This window comes from Oncorhynchus kisutch, linkage group LG3 (assembly GCF_002021735.2).
Source record: "Oncorhynchus kisutch isolate 150728-3 linkage group LG3, Okis_V2, whole genome shotgun sequence".
NCBI lineage: Eukaryota > Metazoa > Chordata > Actinopteri > Salmoniformes > Salmonidae > Oncorhynchus > Oncorhynchus kisutch.
In genome coordinates, this window is record NC_034176.2 from 20,968,202 (window position 1) to 20,988,889 (window position 20,688).

A 20,688-nucleotide genomic window follows, 5' to 3' on the forward strand; every position below is an offset into this window, starting at 1 on the left:
GATCGGAAGAAGTAAATGACAAAAGCTGCCTCTGGGCAAAAGCTTGTAATATGATTACAGAGAGGAGCACAAGACCTTATAATGGGGCTGAATCAAAATCACAGAAGACTGGTGTAGAACACCATCAAGAGTTTGTATACAGCTATTACTTAGCAACTCATCAAAGAAAAACCTTTGTTAGCAGCTTTGGAGTAACTGTTGAGAAGATGCAGGCCTTATCATTCCTTTACATAATATTACAACTTTCCACAGTATATCTGTGTTGGCTTGGAAGCAATCTGAACTGGCTACCACCTACAGCTCATCACAGACACAAGGAGCAAATGTTCACCACACTGCAAAGTGAGTGCATGTAATGTGAGCTAAAGGGAGGTAGATTTTATTTTTTTAACCTTTATTTAACTAGGCAAGTCAGTTAAGAACAAATTCTTATTTTCAATGACGGCCTAGGAACAGTGGGTTAACTGCCTGTTCAGGGGCAGAACGACAGATTTCAACCTTGTCAGCTCGGGGGTTTGAAATAACGGTCAATTAGAGTTTCAAAACATGGGCAACCCCAAATCCTTATGTGTGCCTATGTTGCCTGAGTACATGCAGAATAGGTAATGTCATTGACTCATGGTCTCTTGGATCTTCATGGTGACAGGGTGGTGTATTGAGTGATTTCAGTGCCAACAGAAACTGTATTTGAATTAAATATTTTCAATGTGTATAAGATATTGCACTTCAATTCAATACATCGATTTTTTTAAACTGAATTGAATGAATATTGCATTCAGTTTTAGTGAAGTGCAAATTATGTTTGAGTGAATTGTAGGCTGTGGCAGAGAGGGTGACCAAGAGACATCACCCAGGCCGACACTGCAAATAATGTGTGAGTGACACAAGGTGTCCAGATATATATTAATTACCTAATGTTACACCTATTCATTACTATATGTAAAAAAACAACCAGTCCATACTTTACTGGGTATATACGTAGCTAGCTAGTTATCGCGCAAGAGTTACGCCCCACTTCCGGTAGAAATGGGAGCAATAACCTCTACATCAGCACAGAAAACTTGTGTAGAAACTGTTAACCACCATACAATTCAAACAGAAAACACATTATGCATAAAAACAAATTAGAAATGTGTGCGTGACAACTTGCTTTCAAGCTTATTTAGTTGGCTAATGTTAGCGAAACAATTAGTTAACTAGTGTTAGCTAGTAGCTAAGTAACCTGTTGACGTCAGCTAGTTAACTACGCAAACTGGGCCTTGATTGCTAGCTACTAGCAAGTATACGCTATTGTAATGACAAATGAGTTACTTTTCTTATGATGTATAGCTAGTGGAACAAATGTCGTCTTGCAATTCAACTTGAATATGGTGACAATATTCGCTTCGACTTTATCGTAACAACGTTAGTCAGCTAGCTTAATGTAGCTTTCTAGCTCGGGTCAACTCAATCTTACGGGCTGCACCTACAACTTCAGAAAATACAAATCCATACCATGTAAAGTTACTGTACAGTGCGTGACATTTGTATACCTACTAGCGTTAAAAGTGTTGCGTTAGCGTAACGCGTTATAAAACTTACTCGGTTGTTGACGCCAGTCAGCTACCGTTAGCCCACTTAGCTAGCTAGCAGGGCGAGTTTACAGCTTGCTTGTCAACGCCAGGTCCGATCCAATTCTTGTAAATCAATCTTTGCCAGATGAAAATTCATTTATCGATGTATCTCAAAATAGTATCTCTCTCCATTCTTCCCCTTCACGAAACAAAAAAAGTACAGTAGCGAGGACTAACGTTAAGCTAAGATGTTATGTTCTTGTCGTCAGGCTAACTAGCTATCGAATCCATGTAGCTACACCAGTTTACCTGAAACGATTTATCTAGCCTTAACAGTTAGCTAGCGAATATAGCTATCTAGTTAACCTGCATTGTTACAGTACCGTTAGCTTGGCAAATAATATTAGCTAGCTGACTGGTAGTAAGTGGCTAGCAAGCCAGCTGGTCAGCTCTCCGAGTCTGATCCCCAGTGCCAACCCCCGGCTAGCTAAACTAGCTAACAGGCTAAGTTTTCAAAAGCAGGCACAACTTGTCAAGCTCCCACAGCGCTATCAACCCCGTTATAAAGACAACGTTATGTCGAAAACAGTTTCTAAACTACAATTTAGTTAATACCAGAAAAATAAGAATACGGCATAAGGTAACGTTAATAGCTATCCCAGCAAGTCAGCTAGCAATATTATGTCAGTTCTAGCTACCACCCTTATTGAGATCTGCATAACAGTAACACCAGCCAATTGTAGCTTTAAACTAAACTAGCCAGAGAGGACGAAATTGACGAGCTGTGAGTGAAGGCCATCTATGTCAGTTATTTGCCCTGCTTTGAAGACTTATATCTCGTTAAGTTCTACTTTGTTTCGATTATAAACCCTTGCCGTTCAATTTCTATATCTATGTCAATTTCAATTTAGTTTTTTTCTTAGGCTGGCCAAATTTTGGAACACATTTAGTCCAAAATGTCCATTCAATTTAACTGATACCCATAGGAAGGAACCACAATTTTTCTAAATTGACAAATATTTGATAAAACAGTTTTGTTTTCATTAGCGTTCTGTGCCCAGTATTACTGTGTTATATGTGTTATCCACTGACTAACGTTGTAATTGTTTAGTTCAGGTTAGAAAGGGATAGCTAAATGGCCTAATTGAGTTTCATAGTGTACAGTTACTGGCCTTTGACATCTAGCATCAACCAAGGTGTCTGGAGTCTAGACCTTTAATAGTGTAAACTCAGTCATGCTCTATAACCTCAATGAACTGTTCAAACCCTTATCCCATTCCCAGCTGTTCCCCATAATTTGGTGGAAAGTGTAACATGAGTGTCATCACAGTCACTCTGGCCTTATTGGAAGCTGTTTTGTGTTTGCATTTTCAGCATACCACCTAAAAAGTGAAATAGTTAAGTGTATTAGCCCATTAGAGCACTTGGTATAACTATGGATTTATTGGTTCAAGCCCTAGAACCAAGTTGTTTCCCTTCTACAGGTCCACTCCTTTTTACACAGTGTCTATGGATCTATTATGGGAGGACATGTCTTAAACTAAAATCATGGGCTATACTGAAATTGAATGAACACTGACAAAATTCTTAAATGGCTTTATTAAGACCCACTAGAGGGAGCTGAAATGGTTTGGTAAAATGTGGGGCAGATCTGCTCAAGTACAATTAGACAAATACACAAGTTCCTTCTTTTTTTTTCACCAGGCAAGAAGTTCCCTCAAGGGAAAAATAAAGTTATTCTATTCAAAATCTTGTTTATTGTTGATTTCTGGACCTGTGTATACAGTATAAATTGTGTACATTTGCTTACAGAAAACCTGAGATTTAAATAGAAAGGTTTAATGATGTAAAGCGATGTTGAGTGGTTCAGAAATAATGTTAAGCAAGGCCTCTATTTTCCCTCAGGTAATAGGGTTATATTGATAGCTTCCAATGTCAACCTTCAAGACATTTCAACCCACTATCCCATATTAAATACAACAGATTCTTCATGTACAACACGTGAGGCAGTGACGTATATGAGTAATATGACTCAGACTTGTTATAGAGTATAGCAACAGTTCTCTGTGTATTCAATAGTGTTATTGTACAATACATGTATGTAAAGTAGAGAGCGAAACAGAAGACCCAGCATATGTAAGGGTGATGCGCTCCTATCTTGGTCCAGTATGATGGTGTGGAGTTCTTTAACCAATGTTTGCTGTTAGGTCCTTAAAAAGTGAGCAGATTGTATTATATAAAAAGCAGCACACAGAAACGCTCAGAAAACCCCATTGCTATAGAAATGTTATTCTCATTTAATGTCATTTCTACTCACTTAATGCCCGCAATCAGAGCAGGGATCTGTATAAGTAGTAGAATGAAAAAATGAAAATAACAAAAGGTGAAATTTTAAAGCATAACATAACACATTTAGTAATTTTTTTAAACTGGGACAATGATTATATACAGTTCAATGGCACCAGTCCAAGTCCTACGCTACAAACACAGTTTGTGCTGTGTTTGATCAGTCATATTTACCTACGAACGATGGGGTCAGAATGGAGTTTGCAGAGAAGCCCAGAGACAGAGAATAGTTTCTAAATCTCTCCACCAATTCTTTTCTCAGCGTTGGAGAGCGACCTTAAGAAAAACAGAGTGGGAAATATTGAGAAAAACATACTTTTTTGATAATGACTAGAATAACTGTAGGAGTAAGGGGATCCACATGAAAAAGGCAATTCTGTATGTAAATTATCTTTACCATAAAGAGACACCTGGGAGAATTCTTTCACAATCTTCTTGTATTTCACCACCAGACCATATTCAGTGTAATTGCTCTCTACCACGGTGATGTCCTTCAATATCTGATGGCCTGTCAATTAGGTAATTTGTTAGTTAGAATACTTTATGGTTTGAAATGGTTTATCTTTACAGGCTCAGGACATGATACCATAAAGAGACAAATGAAACCGCACAGCAACAAAAATAGCACAGATAATAGTGGATCAGCAAACTTCATCATACATTGAAACACAAATGGATTATGGGAAGGGTTAGAATCTAACATACATAAGAAACGGATGTCTGTACTCCCCCTCCCACTGCAGTGTCAACATCGGCGTGTCTATTTCTACATTTACCCCATGCTGTACTGTGTCTCCTCCCTCATACCATCTCCTCTAACCAGCTCGAGACAGGAAGCACAACTTACGGTCACTAAAGTAGTTGAATTGGCCTGGGAGGTCAGTCTTCTGGTAGTAGTACACACGACACATGCAACCTTTTAACCTGACAACAGGAAATTGAGAAGGGGGTTATGGGTTTGTGTGCTGCAAGTATTTATAACATGTATTAATAAGTATGAATACACATATTATAGTGTTTACTTTTACTACTTGAGTATTTAAGCATTTATAAACATAAGCATCTATAAGCATTTATAAACATTGATAAGCATTTACAATGGCCTATTACTGAAAGGTATAAAGTTTATCCCAGTGTTAACTTAGAGTAATATATGTAATGTTCCTAATAACTACAATGTTTTTATTTGTTGGAGTGTAGATCTAATTTAAAAGACAAAATAGGGTAAATACCCTGTCCCCCATACGGTTAGGTTGGCATTGCCATCCATATCATAGGTTACATTCCCATTGGAGACCTGCACATAACTTCTCCATGGCACAAATTCTGGCGAGTCATATGCCAGGCCAACACGATACCACTGTCCTGAAAACTGAGCAAATCACTAAGAATTTTAATATAGGGAATATATATAGGGAAATAAAATATAGGGAAATAAAATCCTTCCATCAAAATCCATCAAGTATAGTAATAACAATTCAATAACACAATTGTGTATTTTTAAATATATAGTGACAAGAGAACAGCATTGTTTTAAATGAAAAACAAATAATAATTGCTTTAAAATAATATTTCAGGTTCCAATAAATGTTCACAAAACAGGATTCAAAACACACAAAAAGACCAATCTTATGTAATGGTCTAAACAAACAAAGTTGAAATTCCACTGTTCTTTGACCTCACTACTGTTTGTTTTTCAATTCAGTAACTTTTCTGATTCAAACAAGGATTTCCATATACTATGGTTAGACACAGACTTTTACCATAGATACATTACATTTAGTTAATCAGATTTCAGAGGATAAATAAAATGGTCTTAAGCAGGCATTTAACAAAGAGTAAAACCTGTAAAAAAAGATCAAAGAAACAGTGCTTTTATCAGAAAAAACAGACTACCACAGCACATTGACAAATATACCATTGTTCTCACCCTTTGTAGATCAAAGTCCTGTTGTGGATGAATATCAGCATTGATACACTGAGTCCATAGCATCACACTGAAGACTGTCACCACTAAAAACATGATGAACAAATAGAGAAATACAGACCCTGTTGTGAGACCAAGCAGGTAGAATCAAATAGATAAGTGGGAGGTCTCCTGGATGTGGACCTTTATATCTTCCTCTAAGTACTTGGAAATGTTCCTAATGCCGCCTTCACATTCAACTGCCACCAATTAGGTAATTGCACATTCCTGTACCCTGTGGGTAATGCATATTCACTTTTCAACAAAGGATAAAGTAGTGATGGGAATACTGAAACATACCATATTGTCCAACAAAAAAAGATAAGGTTTATCAGAATGTAACTTCCACATTGTAATGATGCATCTACAGTCTTAACAGAGGTGACAAAATATGCTTAACATAATGGAGACTCATTCCTAACGTGAGGCCAGGAAACAAAGAAGCTGACATTTCCATTCAGTTGAAAGGATTTAAAACATGAGACATACTGTATAATCTCAGAAAATGTAATGACATTAAAAGTGTAGAAGTCAAATGGTCTTACAAGTTTATACAAATGTAAGATGGGAAATAAGGCAGATAATTGCAGGTGTAGGCGATCAAAAGACCCACCACAAGTTTGAGAAAAGTCTCTCAAGGGTTAGTCACACACTCATGTCATTGCAATAGCAATTTCATGTAGTCTTATTAAAATCACTATTCATCAATTATACACTTAGTCGACTTCTGCTTTTATCCCAACCCCTCCGACAGACACACAGGTTGGAGGGGGATGCACACTGGGCGCCCATGGAGCAGTTGTGCTCAAGGGCACAACAGCAGGCAATGGCATCTAGGATTTGATACCAGCTCCGGTTGCCAGTTCACTTCCCACCATAATTTTCCCATCAGACCTGGGTTTCAAACTGGAAACCCTCTAACAGCTAGGCTTCCATACAGTTGAGTGCCCACTGAACAGACCCCATAACATCTAGAACTATTCAGAATAAGAAAACAAATAGAGTGTCTATGGTATAAAATAAAATAAATGTACAGTGCTAGTATGGATGAAATAGACAAGTCTTTTATTAACATGATATGACCATTCACTACTGTAGCACATTTAATTTCAATGTTTTGGCACCAGTAATAGTATACCACATATTACAGTGTGCATTAATACTTCATGTGTAGTCACAGTCATTCTTACCAAAATGACATACTTTTCTCCACCTTTCTAATATGTTTCAGTAAAAACATTTAGTTATTTCAGAAGAAAAACATGACAAATAATACCAACAGGACATTTGTGCACACTTAAAAATGTATACCCCCATGGTACAAAGAGAACATTACTGATTTAGTCTCTAATTATCAATATGGGCCAAATTCTAACTTACATGCACATAGCCTTAATTGTTCTTTCACATTTGAAAATGTTCTTGTACTTTTACCCCCCCAAAAACATGAAACATAATGAAATGCAAGCATTGTAAGTTGAATTGAGAAATATTTCTGGAGCACACATATTTTGTAAATCTTCAAGTGTGATGTGTGAGCTAAACTACTCCAGCAATTTTTTGTTGTTGGTAAAAGTACCCTTAAAAAGGGGGCTTAAGAGGTCCAGCATTCCTTCAGGATGTCCAAAAGGCCAATGGCTCAGAATGCAAGGCCCACTATTAAGTCTGAGCGTATCAAATAGGCATAAGTCAGCCACAACCATTTATACCTTTTCAAGTCACAGAATGAGATAATCTATCGCTAAGGACCACCCGGATAGGACTACCCAGAAAACTATTGACCACAAAGTATCGTGAGACGCTGTCGTTGATGTTATATTTGGGGTTGGCATTAAGTTTGTCTATTGTAGCTTAATTATTCTGGAGTCCCTTTGAATTGTGTCTGGATCTGCTCCAGAGTTTTGCCTTTGGTCTCCGGGACGAAGAGGATGGTGAAGACTATGTTGAGCGCACAACACCCAGAAAACAGCCAGAAGGTCCCAGCATTGGTTAGAAGGTCCTGAAATAAATGTATCATGGATTGTTATTACAATTCCCAAATTCATACTTACAGTTACCAGTATTACCTCAGACATCTTAGCTGATCCTGTAAACTGTGTTTTGTCTTGACTTGGACACTGCTCTAAACTACCTTGCTCGACACTTTTACTATCTAAATATATACATAGCAATTTGTGTGTATCTGTAATAAAACATGAAGACATGTCTCTATTAGGCTAAGAACATGCAAACCATAACTGCAAAATGGCTTCCTGCAAAACATCCCTTTATCCCCCCCGTCTGCCACACGATGCCCCAAATCAGCACCAGCTCACCATCAGGTCCTGGAAAGTCTTGGTGATGATAAAGGCAGAGCCCCAGTTGGTGAGGACACAAACAGAGCTGGCAAACCCCTTTACTCGCGAAGGAAAGATCTCAGACATCACCAGCCAGGGGATGGGACCCCAACCAAGAGAAAAACCTGAACGGACAACAGGTTATGCCGATGAGAAAACATATCACACAAGGCAAAATGTCAGATCTGAACTTATACTCATTTATATTTTATGGTTAATAGTCATTTCAATATTATAGCCAAAAGACATGGAACAACTTATGTGACTAAACCCACTATACTCTAAAAACATTACTAAACACTCCTACAGTGCATTTGAAAAGTATTCAAAACCCTCAACTTTTCCCAGATTGTTACTCTACAGCCTTTTTCTAAAATGTGGGGTAAAACAATTTAATACAATAATTATAAATGCAAACAGGTTATACATTTTTAGCAAAACTGAAATATCACACATACATAAATATTCAGAGCGAAATGCTTGTTTCTCTAGCGCAGACAGTGCAGTAATATCTAACAATTTCACAACATACACACAAATCTTAAGTAAAGGAACGGAATTAAGAATATATAAATATATGGACGAGCAATGTCAGAGCAGCATCGACTAAGATACAGTAGAATACAAATCGTGGCCAAAAGTTGAAAATGACAAATATTAATTTTCAAAGTCTGCTGCCTCAGTTTGTATGATGGCAATTTGCATATACTCCTGAATGTTATGGAGTGATCAGATGAATTGCAAAGTCCCGCTTTGCCATGCAAATTAACTGAATCCCCAAAAACATTACCACTGCATTTCAGCCCTGCCACAAAAGGACCAGCTGACATGTCGGTGATTCTCTCATTAACACAGGAGTGAGTGTTGACGAGGACAAGACTAGTGATCACTCGGTCATGCTGATTGAGTTTGAACAACAGACTGGAAGCTTCAAAAGGAGGGTGGTGCTTGGAATCATTGTTCTTCCTCTGTCAATCATGGTTACCTGCAAGGAAACGTGCAGTCATCATTGTTTTGCATTAAAAAAAAGCTTTACAGGCAAGGATATTGCTGCCAGTAAGTTTGCACCTAAATCAACCATTTATCGGATCATCAAGAACTTCAAGGAGAGCGGTTCAATTGTTGTGAAGGCTTCAGGGCGCCCAAGAAAGTCCAGAAAGCGCCAGGACCGTCTCCTAAAGTTGATTCAGCTGCGGGATCGGGGCACCACCAATACAGAGCTTGCTCAGGAATGGCAGCAGGCAGGTGTGAGTGCATCTGCACGCACAGCGAGGCAAAGACTGAGGATGGCCTGGTGTCAAGAAGGGCAGCAAAGAAGCCACTTCGAGGAAAAACAGACACTGATATTCTACAAAAGGGATTGGACTGCTGAGGACTGTTGTAAAGTCATTTTCTCTGATAAATCCCCTTTCCGATTGTTTGGGGAATCCGGAAAAAAGACAAGTTGAGCACTACCATCAGTCCTGTGTCATGCTAACAGTAAAACATCCTGAGACCAATCATGTGTGGGGTTGCTTCTCAGCCAAGGGAGTGGGCTCACTCACAATTTTGCCTAAGAATACAGCCATGAATAAAGAATGCTACCAACACATCTTCCGAGAGCAACTTCTCCCAACCATCCAGGAACAGTTTGGTGATGAACAATGCCTTTTCCAGCATGATGGAGCACCTTGCCATGAGGCAAAAGTGATAATTAAGTGGCTCCGGCAACAAAACATCAATATTTTGGGTCCATGGCCAGGAAACTCCCCAGACCTTAATCCCATTGAGAACTTGTGGTCAATCCTCAAGAGGCGGGTGAACAGACAGAAACTCAATTCGGACAAACTCCAAGCATTGATTATGCAAGAATGAGCTGCCATCAGTCAGGATGTAGCCCAGAAGTTAATTTACAGCATGCCAGGGATTGCAGAGGTCTTGAAAAAGGGTCAACACTGCAAATATTGACTCTTTGCATCAACTTCATGTAATTGTCAATAAAAGCCTTTGACACGTATGAAATGCTTGTAAATATACTTATTCCATAGTAACATCTGACAAAAATATCTAAAGACACTGAAGTAGCAAACTTTGTGAAAATGAATATTTGTCATTCTCTCAACTTTTGGTCCACGACTGTACAGTATATACATAGATGAGTAATGCAAAATGTAAACATTAAAGTGACCGGTGTGCCGTTTACTAAAGTGGCCAGTGATTAAGGCATTAGCCTCTAATGTGCTAGTGATGGCTATTTAAAAGTCTGATGGCCTTGAGATAGAAGTTGTTTCAGTCTGTCGGTCGGTCCCAGCATTGATGCACCAGTAGTGACCTCGCCTTCAGAATGATACCGGTGTGAACGGGCAGTGGCTTGGGAGGTTGTTGTCCTTGATGATCTTTTTGGCCCTCCTGTGACATCGGGTGCTGTAGGTGTCCTGGAGGGCAGATAGTTTGCCCCCGGTGATGCGTTGTGCAGACCGCACCACCCTCTGGAGAGCCCTGTGGTTGCAGGCGGTGCAGTTCCCGTACCAGGCAAAGCGGCCGAAGGTGTTTAGCTTGTCCGGAAGCAAGATGTCAGTGTCAACGAGTCTTCTTGGGTATGATGCTACAAGCGTGTCACCCCTATATTTGGTGAGAGTTTATCCCATTCTTCTCTGCAGATCCTCAAGCGCTGTCAGGTTGGATGGGGATAAATAAAATAAAAGTACCACAGGGAAGTGTTAAAGTTATCAATTTTATCCAATCAAGGAGCTTGATCCTAATTTATATCACGTACAAAAACGATTATTTATTAGCTGCACAGCTATTTTCAGGTCTCTCCAGAAATGTTTGATCGTGTTCAAGTCCGAGCCACGCAAGAACATTGACACCTGTCCCAAAGCCACTCCTGTGTTCGCTTGTTTCATCAGACCAGAGAAGCTTGTTTCTCATGGTCAGAGTCCTTTAGGTGCCTTTTGGCAAACTCCAAGCAGGCCGTCATGTGCCTTTTCCCGAGCGGCTTCTGTGAAACCTCTACCATAAAGGCCTGATTGGTGAGGTGCTGCAGAAAAGGTTGTCCTTCTGGAAGGTTCTCCCATCTCCACAGAGGAACTCTGGGGCTCTGTCAGACTGACCATCAGGTTCTTGGTCACCTCCATGACCAAGCCCATTCTCCCCCGATTGCTCATTTTGGCCGGGTGGACCGCTCTAGAAGAGCCTTGGTGGTTCCAAACTTCTTCCATTTAAGAATGATTCAGGCCACTGTTTTCTTGGGTACCTTCAATTCTGTATAAATGTTTTGGTACCCTTCCTCCAGATCTGTGCCGCTACACAATCCTTCAGCAATTCCTTCAACCTCATGGCTTGGATTTTGCTCCAACATGCACTGTGTCAACGGTGGGACCTTAGACAGTTGTGTGCCTTTCCAAACAATTGATTTCACCACAGGTGGACACCAAATCAAGTTGTAGAAACATCTGAAGGATAATCAATGGAAACAGGATGTACCTGAGCGCAATTTCGAGTCTCACTGCAAAGCGTCTGAATACTTATGTAAATATTTTTTTTTTTACATATATGTACAAACATTTTTTTAAACCCGTTTTCGCTTTGTCATTATGGGATAGTGTGTACATTGATGAGGTATAAAAAAAGTAATACATTTTAGAATAAGGCTGTATGTGGATAAAGGGAAGGGGTCCGAATTATTTCCAAATGCACTGTACATTGCCAACAATTTGTTTTAAATGTTTTTATTTAGCCAGGATAGTTTGCTGGGCAACAATAGTCACTGTTTTCTAGACTAGACAGAGCCCAATCTAAGTGAGGAGCTCACCTGTGATGAAGAAGCCCATGCTGGCCAGTGCGAGCCAGGACAGCCCAACTGCAGGGTTCTCTGCAAGGGGACTCTCTACTAGGCAAAGTCCTGAGGAGTTACCATGAGTTTCACTGGACAACTTGAAGTAGACACCAAAGGCAGCAGTGCTTAAGCACATAGAAACTCCTTGATATATAAAGGGAGGGAGAAATTGACATTTCTTTTAACATTGGTGAACAAGCATAAAGATGGCAGAGTACAGACATGTCAGTTCTAAAACTATGGCACGCGACATGGCTCAATCTTTCTTCTTTTTGAATTGCTGGTGTCTTTGGAGATATGGATCATATACTGTGCTGATACTGTGCTTATGCCGGTACAAAAAAAAATACAAGTGTAACAGAGATCTACAATACAGCAAACGAGGCATTTGTGGTAAGTGCATGGAGGCCTCCATATTTATGCATGTCTGCCATTGAACAATTATTTTTAGGGAGTTGGGGCCCAGTTTGGGTGAGATAATCTGATGTCAAGCTTGACAGTGCCTTATTTCCACCCCCTACATTTTGAGCGGGATTGCCACAAAAGGACTCAATTGATGCATTATAATCAATGGTGGAGGAAAGTTAAGAATCTGATTACACAGACACGCTTGAGACATATGCACCTGAGAGGATGAGGAGAAGTTTTCTTCCAGCGCGGTCCATGACCAATGCTGCTACTGCAGTGAACACTACCTGGATTGCTGCTACTACCACCGTAGCAACATTGCTGTTCTGAAAAACAATCACCATCTGCCATTTAATCCAACTGGCATGTCAATATCCATAGTATTGATATTATTTAGATCATATTACAGCTTATGAATAGTAATGTGTAAAAACAAATTGAACCAATATATCGACACTGAACAAAAATATAAAACGCAACATGTAAAGTGTTGGTCCCATGTTTAATGAGCTGAAATAAAAGATGCTCAAAAAGCTGCTCAAGTTGTGTGCACAAATTTGTTTACATCCCTGTTAGTGAGCATTTCTACATTTGCCAAGATAATCCATCCACCTGACAGGTGTGGCATACCAAGAAGCTGATTAAACTGCATGACCATTACACAGGTGCACTTTGTGGGGACAATAAAAGGCCACTTAAATTAGCAGTTCTCACACAACACAATTCCACAAATGTCTCAAGTTTAGGGAGCGTGCAATTGGCATGCTGACTGCAGGAATGTTAATCCACCTGGCGTGTCAGATTTCAAAAAAGCTTTATAGCAAAAGCTATCCAAGCGTTTATGTTAGGACATCTCTCAGCAGACAAAACATTACAAACAGCTAGCAGCAAAGTTGGTAACGAAAGTCAGAAAAGCCATAAAATGAATCACTTACCTTTGATGATCTTCGGATGTTGGCACTCACGAGACTCCCAGTTACACAATAAAATGTTCCTTTTGTTCCATAAAGATTATTTTTATATCCAAAATACCTCCATTTGGTTGGCACGTTTTGTTCAGAAATCCACAGGCTCGAGCGGTCACGACGGGGCAGACAAATTCCAAATAGTATCCGTAAAGTAGGTAGAAACATGTCAAAAGTTCTCATACTCAACCCTCATGTTGTTCTTACAATAGTCGATAATATTTCAACCAGACCGTAGCTTTTTCAATAGGAGAGAGAGAAAATGTCTGCTCCAAGCTGTTGCGCATGCAAAACTCTGCTAGCACCCAGCCATCCACTGACGCGATGTGATCCTTCTCGCTCATTTCTCAGAATAGAAGCCTGAAACTACGTTTAAAGACAGTTCACAACATGTGGAAGCCATAGGGAAAGGAATCTGGTTGATATCCCTTTAAATGGAGGGAAGGCATGCAATGGAACAGGGAGATTTGTTTCTCTTAGGCACTTCCTTGTTGGATTTTCCTCATGATTTCACCTGCAATATCGGTTCTGTTATACACAGACAATATTTTGACCGTTTTGAAAACTTTAGTGTTTCTATCCTAATCTGACAATAATATGCATATTCTAGATTCTGGGCCTGAGAAATGGGCAGTTTCATTTGGGTACGTTTTTCATCCAAACATCAAAATACTGCCCCCTACACTCAACAGGTTAAACACCGTTTCCCATGCTTGTTCAATGAACCATAAATGAACATGCACCTGTGGAACAGTCGTTAATTGCCTACAGTCTGTAAGCTGTTAGTGTTTTACGGTCACAGTTATGAAAACGTAGGACACTAAAAGAGACCTACAGTGGGGCAAAAAAATATTTAGTCAGCCACCAATTGTGCATGTTCTCCCACTTAAAAAGATGAGAGAGGCCTGTAATTTTCATCATAGGTACACTTCAACTATGACAGACAAAATGAGAAAAAAAAATCCAGAAAAATCACATTGTAGGATTTTTAATGAATTTATTTGCAAATTATGGTGGAAAATACTTACTTGGTCACCTACAAACAAGCAAGATTTCTGTCTCACAGACCTTCTTTAAGAGGCTCCTCTGTCCTCCACTCGTTACCTGTATTAATGGCACCTGTTTGAACTTGTTATCAGTATAAAAGACCTGTCCACAACCTCAAACAGTCACACTCCAAACTCCACTAGGGCCGAGACCAAAGAGCTGTCAAAGGACACCAGAAACAAAATTGTAGACCTGCACCAGGCTGGGAAGACTGAATCTGCAATAGGTAAGCAGCTTGGTTTGAAGAAATCAACTGTGGGAGCAATTATTAGGAAATGGAAGACATACAAGACCACTGATAATCTCCCTCGATCTGGGGCTCCACGCAAGATCTCACCCCGTGGGGTCAAAATGATCACAAGAAAGGTGAGCAAAAATGCCAGAACCACACGGGGGGGCCTAGTGAATGACCTGCAGAGAGCTGGGACCAAAGTAACAAAGCCTACCATCAGTAACACACTACGCCGCCAGGGACTCAAATCCTGCAGTGCCAGACGTGTCCCCCTGCTTAAGCCAGTACATGTCCAGGCCCGTCTGAAGTTTGCTAGAGAGCATTTGGATGATCCAGAAGAAGATGGGGAGAATGTCATATGGTCTGATGAAACCAAAACAGAACTTTTTGGTAAAAACTCAACTTGTCGTGTTTGGAGGACAAAGAATGCTGAGTTGCATCCAAAGAACACCATACCTACTGTGAAGCATGGGGGTGGAAACATCATGCTTTGGGACTGTTTTTCTGCAAAGGGACCAGGACGACTGATCCGTGTAAAGGAAAGAATGAATGGGGCCATGTATCGTGACATTTTTTGTGAAAACCTCCTTCCATCAGCAAGGGCATTGAAGATGAAACGTGGCTTGGTCATTCAGCATGGCAATGATCCCTAACACCGCCCAGGCAACGAAGGAGTGGCTTCGTAAGAAGCATTTCAAGGTCCTGGAGTGGCCTAGCCAGTCTCCAGATCTCAACCCCATAGAAAATCTTTGGAGGGAGTTGAAAGTCCGTGTTGCCCAGCAACAGCCCCAAAACATCACTGCTCTAGAGGAGATCTGTATGGAGGAATGGGCCAAAAATACCAGCAACAGTGTGTGAAAACCTTGTGAAGACTTACAGAAAACGTTTGGACCTCTGTCAACAAAGGGTATATAACAAAGTTTTCAGATAAACTTTTGTTATTGACCAAATACTTATTTTCCACCATAATTTGCAAATAAATTCATTAAAAATCCTACAATATGATTTTCTGGATTTTTTTTCTTCTCATTTTTTCTGTCATAGTTGAAGTGTACCTATGATGAAAATTACAGGCCTCTCATCTTTTTAAGTGGGAGAACTTGCACACTTGGTGGCTGACTAAATACTTTTTTGCCCCACTGTATATACTGACTCTGAAAAACACCAAAAGAAAGATGCCCGGGGTCCCTGCTCATCTGCGTGAATGTGCCTTAGACATGTTGCAAGGAGGCATGAGGACTGCAGATGTGGCCAGGGCAATAAATTGCAATGTCCGTACTGAGAGATGCCTAAGACAGCGCTACAGGGAGACAGGACGGACTGCTGATCATCCTCGCAGTGGCAGACCACGTGTCTGCTCGTGACTTCCTGCAAGTCAGGAATGTCAGTATTCTGCCATGGCCAGCGAAGAGCCCGGATCTCAATCCCATTGAACACGTCTAGGACCTGTTGGATCGGCGGTTGAGGGCTAGGGCCATTCCCTCCAGAGATGTCCAGGAACTTGCAGGTGCCTTTGTGGAAGAGTGGGTTAATATCTCACAGCATGAACTGGCAAATCTGGTGCAGTCCATGAGGAGATGCACTGCAGTGCTTAATGCCGCTGGTGGCCACACCAGAAACTGACTGTTACGTTTGACACTGACACTGCTGGCTAGCTAGTGAAGAAAATACCTCACCTCCCAGACAAGCCCAGAACATTGCCAGGTTGCAGCTGTGAGTGTAAAGTGGTCTGAATCCTGAACCCTGAGTATCGACTCGAGGTGTTGGCGAGAAGCTCATCTTCCAGACAATCACTGACACTGCTGGCTAGCTAGTTATCTTCCAGAGTGAACCCAACCAAGCCACACTGCTTCTTAACACAGTGCGCATCCAACCCGGAAGCCAGCCACACCAATGTGTCAGAGGAAACACTGTGCACCTGGCAACCTTGGTTAGCGTGCACTGCACCCGGCTCGCCACAGGAGTCGCTGGTGCGCGATGAGACAAGGATATCCCTACCGGCCAAACCCTCCCTAACCCGGACGACGCTATGCCAATTGTGCGTCGCCCCACTGACCACCCGGTCGCAGCCGGTTACGACAGAGCCTGGGCGCGAACCCAGAGTCTCTCGTGGCACAGCTGGCACTGCAGTACAGCGCCCTTAACCACTGCGCCACCCAGGAGGCCCATAGGCTGGGGTTTTTGCTGATGCATGAGATTAGAACTGTTTAGAATGATGATATGAGGTAATAATTAATAAGATTACGGTTTATCGATGTAATAGATATACCATAGACTAATTAAGGAGATGATAACTCTTACTCTCTTCTGTGGTGCCCCAAATTCCTCCTGAGTTAATTGTTAGATGATCATTTTAAAATCGGGTAACAATTAAACATAGTTAGTGTATTAAATAAATAAGTCATCAGATTAATGAAAGTAAAGTCACAATGGCCACTGGCAAGCTGGAGAAGTGTGCTCTTCACAGATGAATCCCGGTTCCAATTGTACCGGTCAAATGGCATGTGGGCGAGGGGTTTGCTGAAGTCAACGTTGTGAACAGAATGCCCCATGGTGGCGGTGGGGTTATGGTATGGGCAGGCATAAGCTATGGACAATGAAGACAATTGCATTTTATCAAATGGAGATTTGAATACACAGAGATATCATAACGAGAGCCTGAGGCCCATTGTTGTACCATTCATCCGCCACCATCACCTCATGTTTCAGCATGATAATGCACAGCCCCACATCGCAAGAATATGTACACAATTCCTGGAAGCTGAAAATGTCAGTTTTAATTTATTTAAATAGACTGATTTCCTTATATGAACTGTAACTCAATCAATTTTGAAATTGTTGCATTTATATTTTTGATCAATGTATTAAAACTGTAATCATAAAAAATAAAATAGCTCATTCCAGCAGCCAAAATACCTCAAATAACACTTAACAATTCTTACCTTAAAATGGGCTTCCTCAAAGATAGTCTCAGCATAGAACATGATGGCGTTGATACCAGTGAGCTGTTGGAAGAGCATCAACATGATGCCCACTCCAAGAGGCTTGTATACTCCAGGGTCCTTAAGATCAGCCATCCCCAAACTACCTCCCTGGGTTTAACACAAAGCACACAGTCATCACCCTCTTATTCCCATTAACATGAGTCAGATGTGTTAGCATGCTTCTTTGTTCCTGATTCTCCTCACACTATATCCACTGAATGGATGACAACCGTTTCTCAGCTCTACCAAGTTTATCTCTGCTCTGCTTCCCTATAGTAGCGGGGCTGACCAGAATATACTCACTCAGATACAAAACCATGCAAGTAAAGACAGAGTTCCTTCAGCTAAAAGTGTTGGATTTTTCCCACATGTTCTTATTGATTTGGTTAAGTGCAACACAGAGGTGACTCAATATTTCACAATCCATACCTTTGTCCCTTGTATTACGCCATTGCACAATGTCTTTTTCAAAGCAAGTCTTATACCTCATGATTATTAGGGAATACACAAAGCTCACCTGGTCGTCAGAAGCATCCTCAATGCGGGCACACTCCCACTCTGCAGGGGCATCTGGCCCCCTCAGAAAGCGCACTGCCTCCTCGGCTTCCCTCCGTTTACCCTGAGACAACAGGAACCTGGGGGTCTCGGGCATGAAACACATGAACACCATCATAATGGTGGGGGGGATGGAGCAGCAGATTGCCAGCCAGCGCCAGTCCAGAAACATCCCTGGGATGTTAGTAGAGTAGGGAATGTGAGAGGACAGTAGTGGGATGACCCTAGTTGGATCCTTCCCAGTGAAAATTAACCACTGACATTCTGGATTCCACATACAGTGGTGTTGATATTATGTAACTCCAGAAGATGAAAATGTATAGTGTCGATTATTAGTATCCATCACCCCACTAAATTGAAATATGCATAATTAGAAGAGCATATACAGACAATGGGATAATGAAAAGCCTCTGCCTTACAACATTCCTCAGCCAAAGACCATTCCTTCTAAACATAAGACAATAATGAGACAAAACAGCCTACCACGCCTGCAATAGTACTGTCTATTGAGGAAAGTATCTTAAGAAACAAGCATGTCATGTCAGTAACTTGATTAGGCATAGCGGTGGCTTGGGAGGCTGGCACAAATGAGAGCTCTCAGTTAGCAGGATGGAATCTTGATCATTCCTGGTGATTATGATCACATGACATGATGTGTTTATCAAGGTTCGGTTGCCAATACTGATTGGGATTGAAAAACCTTGCAACACATCATTAAAACATGAACCTCTACCCGTATGACTACTGTTGTAACCTCTGTCAAAGTTGTACAAAACAGAGAAATCCTTAGTGACATGGTCAGAATTCCCCTCAGACCAGATACGGTATTAAAAAAAAAAGACTTTCATGAGATTCAAATCGATAAAGTCATAACATCCAAATACTGCTAACAAACAGACACCTACTGTGGCATACCTGCTATATATGCCCCCATGATTCCTGTGACCACCATGAGTTGAACACAGGAGCCCATTGTCCCACGGACACGCTCATGGGCAATCTCTGAGATGTACAGCTAGGGTACAGAGGAAGAGAAGTGAAAAACAATTTTCATAGGAAGAGTATGCAGCATGGCATATCAATATAAATAATTCAACATTTGAGGTGCTATGTAAAATAGAAATGTATGATGAAATAAGATCATTAGAATGCAGGCATTCACATAGTACACTTATCATGGTCAATTGTAACTCCCTCTGACCTTAAACTGATAGCATAAGAGTAGACATTCCATAGTACTTACTGGCACCACAAGTGACGTAACCCCACTTGCCAGTCCTGTGAGTACCCTCCCAAGATACAGCATCCAGACATTCTGAGCAGCAATGACGATAGTAAAACCAAAGATATAAGGTAGAGAGCAGAACATAAGACTCAGCTTCCTCCCGATCTTGTCCACCATCCAACCGCCGAGTACACCTCCTATAGCTGCTCCTATCGTCACGATAGACTACAAAAGAAAAACAGTCAAATAGTGGCTAATGTCCACTTTCATCCACTCAGGAATGATTAGGGCCCTAAGTCCCCCCCCCCAAGAGTGGCATGGCCTGACCAAGAAAAACTCTGGGTCCTTGTTATAGCATGACAAGGAATCAAAGCATATCCTAGTGGGGTTATGAGAGGGGGGGAAAAAACATTCTTGTCATGGGGCCCAGAATTTATCTTACCCCAAACCACGAAGCCTCGTCATCGTTTAGTCGTAATCTTGGGTCAGTGATTGTGCTTAGTTCAGGGATGGCAGGGGAACTGTACCCCAATACAAACCCAAAACTCAAGGGACCAAGAACAGCTGCGAGAGTGGCCAGGAACAGCTTTCCATTCTTCACCTTGCTGTTGAAAGACAGAACAGGTGGGGGTTACAAATCAGTATCTATTGGAACTATAACATTACATATAAAAGACTTCATCTCAACAACACGAGACCGTGGTTTTAGTAAAGAACAACATCATGTTATGTGGTATAGGGCCACCAAAGATATTGGGTTAAAACTTTCCTTGCAGACATGTTTCTAACAATCAATAACAAACTTACTCAAGATATGCGTCCTGTTCCGACCTCACGCTTGTGTCTTCTCCATCTTCTGTATCAAGCAATCGTCTTGACTCATTTTGGATTTCAATCATGGTTTGTCCTGTTCGCAGTCACTTGACAACCATGAATGTTGAACATGCAGAGCCAGCGACAGATAATTTAGCAAACCTGTGCAAAAAAATTATACGCGAAGGGAAAACTACCACCGCGCGTGAGACTATAACCACCTAATTCAAATCGACAATGATCAGGAAAGAACGAAAATCATAATTATATTACAATTTTTAAAGCAATATATCCATTTCAATGTTGTCAACTGACCGACCGACCGACCAGCGGATTGTGAAATCTGGTCTTGTGTTTTCATATAATCAGTTGATGCGCACGCTAGCAATTAATTGCAATTTCCGGTTTGGTTTTTCAAAATAAAAGTGCAGCTGTTCCCAT

At 40.9% G+C, this 20,688-nt stretch overlaps 3 protein-coding genes across 6 annotated transcripts in view; all 3 read right to left on the reverse strand.

Moving 5' to 3' along the window:
* jak2b (Janus kinase 2b) overlaps nucleotides 1–2,294 on the reverse strand; it is a 46,653-nt gene extending 44,359 nt beyond the window's left edge. Inside the window, exon 1 of the mRNA XM_020469698.2 lies at nucleotides 1,582–2,294. The gene's annotated coding sequence lies outside the window, so the exon portion shown is untranslated. The remainder of the gene's footprint in view (nucleotides 1–1,581) is intronic.
* An 839-nt stretch (nucleotides 2,295–3,133) lies between these two features.
* lcn15 (lipocalin 15) lies at nucleotides 3,134–5,993 on the reverse strand. Of its 3 annotated transcripts, XM_020469718.2 has the most exons (7): nucleotides 5,830–5,992; nucleotides 5,132–5,271; nucleotides 4,747–4,823; nucleotides 4,297–4,407; nucleotides 4,074–4,175; nucleotides 3,871–3,896; nucleotides 3,134–3,763 (listed from the first exon to the last, which is right to left on the reverse strand). In XM_020469718.2, the coding sequence occupies exons 1-6, from the start codon at nucleotides 5,920–5,922 to the stop codon at nucleotides 3,871–3,873; spliced, it is 549 nt and encodes a 182-aa protein (XP_020325307.1). In that variant the 5' UTR covers nucleotides 5,923–5,992; the 3' UTR covers nucleotides 3,134–3,763. The 3 variants fall into 3 exon arrangements, with proteins under 3 accessions (XP_020325307.1, XP_020325293.1, XP_020325300.1); XM_020469704.2 differs by lacking the exon at nucleotides 3,871–3,896 and having other exon boundaries at nucleotides 5,830–5,993; XM_020469711.2 differs by lacking the exons at nucleotides 3,871–3,896; nucleotides 5,132–5,271 and having other exon boundaries at nucleotides 5,830–5,954.
* Nucleotides 5,994–6,909: 916 nt separating this feature from the next.
* LOC109877467 (solute carrier family 2, facilitated glucose transporter member 8) lies at nucleotides 6,910–20,636 on the reverse strand. Of its 2 annotated transcripts, none has more exons than XM_020469728.2 (10): nucleotides 20,242–20,636; nucleotides 19,877–20,039; nucleotides 19,453–19,524; nucleotides 19,125–19,224; nucleotides 18,172–18,383; nucleotides 17,613–17,762; nucleotides 12,644–12,752; nucleotides 11,995–12,162; nucleotides 8,181–8,326; nucleotides 6,910–7,864 (listed from the first exon to the last, which is right to left on the reverse strand). In XM_020469728.2, exons 1-10 carry the CDS (start codon nucleotides 20,331–20,333, stop codon nucleotides 7,721–7,723), a joined length of 1,356 nt encoding a protein of 451 aa, XP_020325317.1. In that variant the 5' UTR covers nucleotides 20,334–20,636; the 3' UTR covers nucleotides 6,910–7,720. The 2 variants fall into 2 exon arrangements, with proteins under 2 accessions (XP_020325317.1, XP_020325312.1); XM_020469723.2 differs by having other exon boundaries at nucleotides 19,453–19,659; nucleotides 20,242–20,632.
* Between the last annotated feature and the right edge of the window lie 52 nt (nucleotides 20,637–20,688).

Excerpts from the sequence above, each read along its gene's own strand:
- LOC109877467 (XM_020469723.2), bottom strand. The coding sequence starts at position 20,333 with ATGATTGAAATCCAAAATGAGTCAAGACGATTGCTTGATACAGAAGAT. Across the intron at positions 19,660-19,876 it reads ACGAGGCTTCGTGGTTTGGG|TCTATCGTGACGATAGGAGC; the intron begins GTAAGATAAATT and ends TTTCTTTTGTAG. Across the intron at positions 12,163-12,643 it reads ACTTCTCCTCATCCTCTCAG|GAGTTTCTATGTGCTTAAGC; the intron begins GTGCATATGTCT and ends TTATATATCAAG.
- lcn15 (XM_020469704.2), bottom strand. The coding sequence starts at position 5,922 with ATGTTTTTAGTGGTGACAGTCTTCAGTGTGATGCTATGGACTCAGTGT. Across the intron at positions 4,824-5,131 it reads CTAACCGTATGGGGGACAGG|GTTAAAAGGTTGCATGTGTC; the intron begins GTATTTACCCTA and ends TCCTGTTGTCAG. Across the intron at positions 3,764-4,073 it reads TCTGACCCCATCGTTCGTAG|GACCTAACAGCAAACATTGG; the intron begins GTAAATATGACT and ends TCACTTTTTAAG.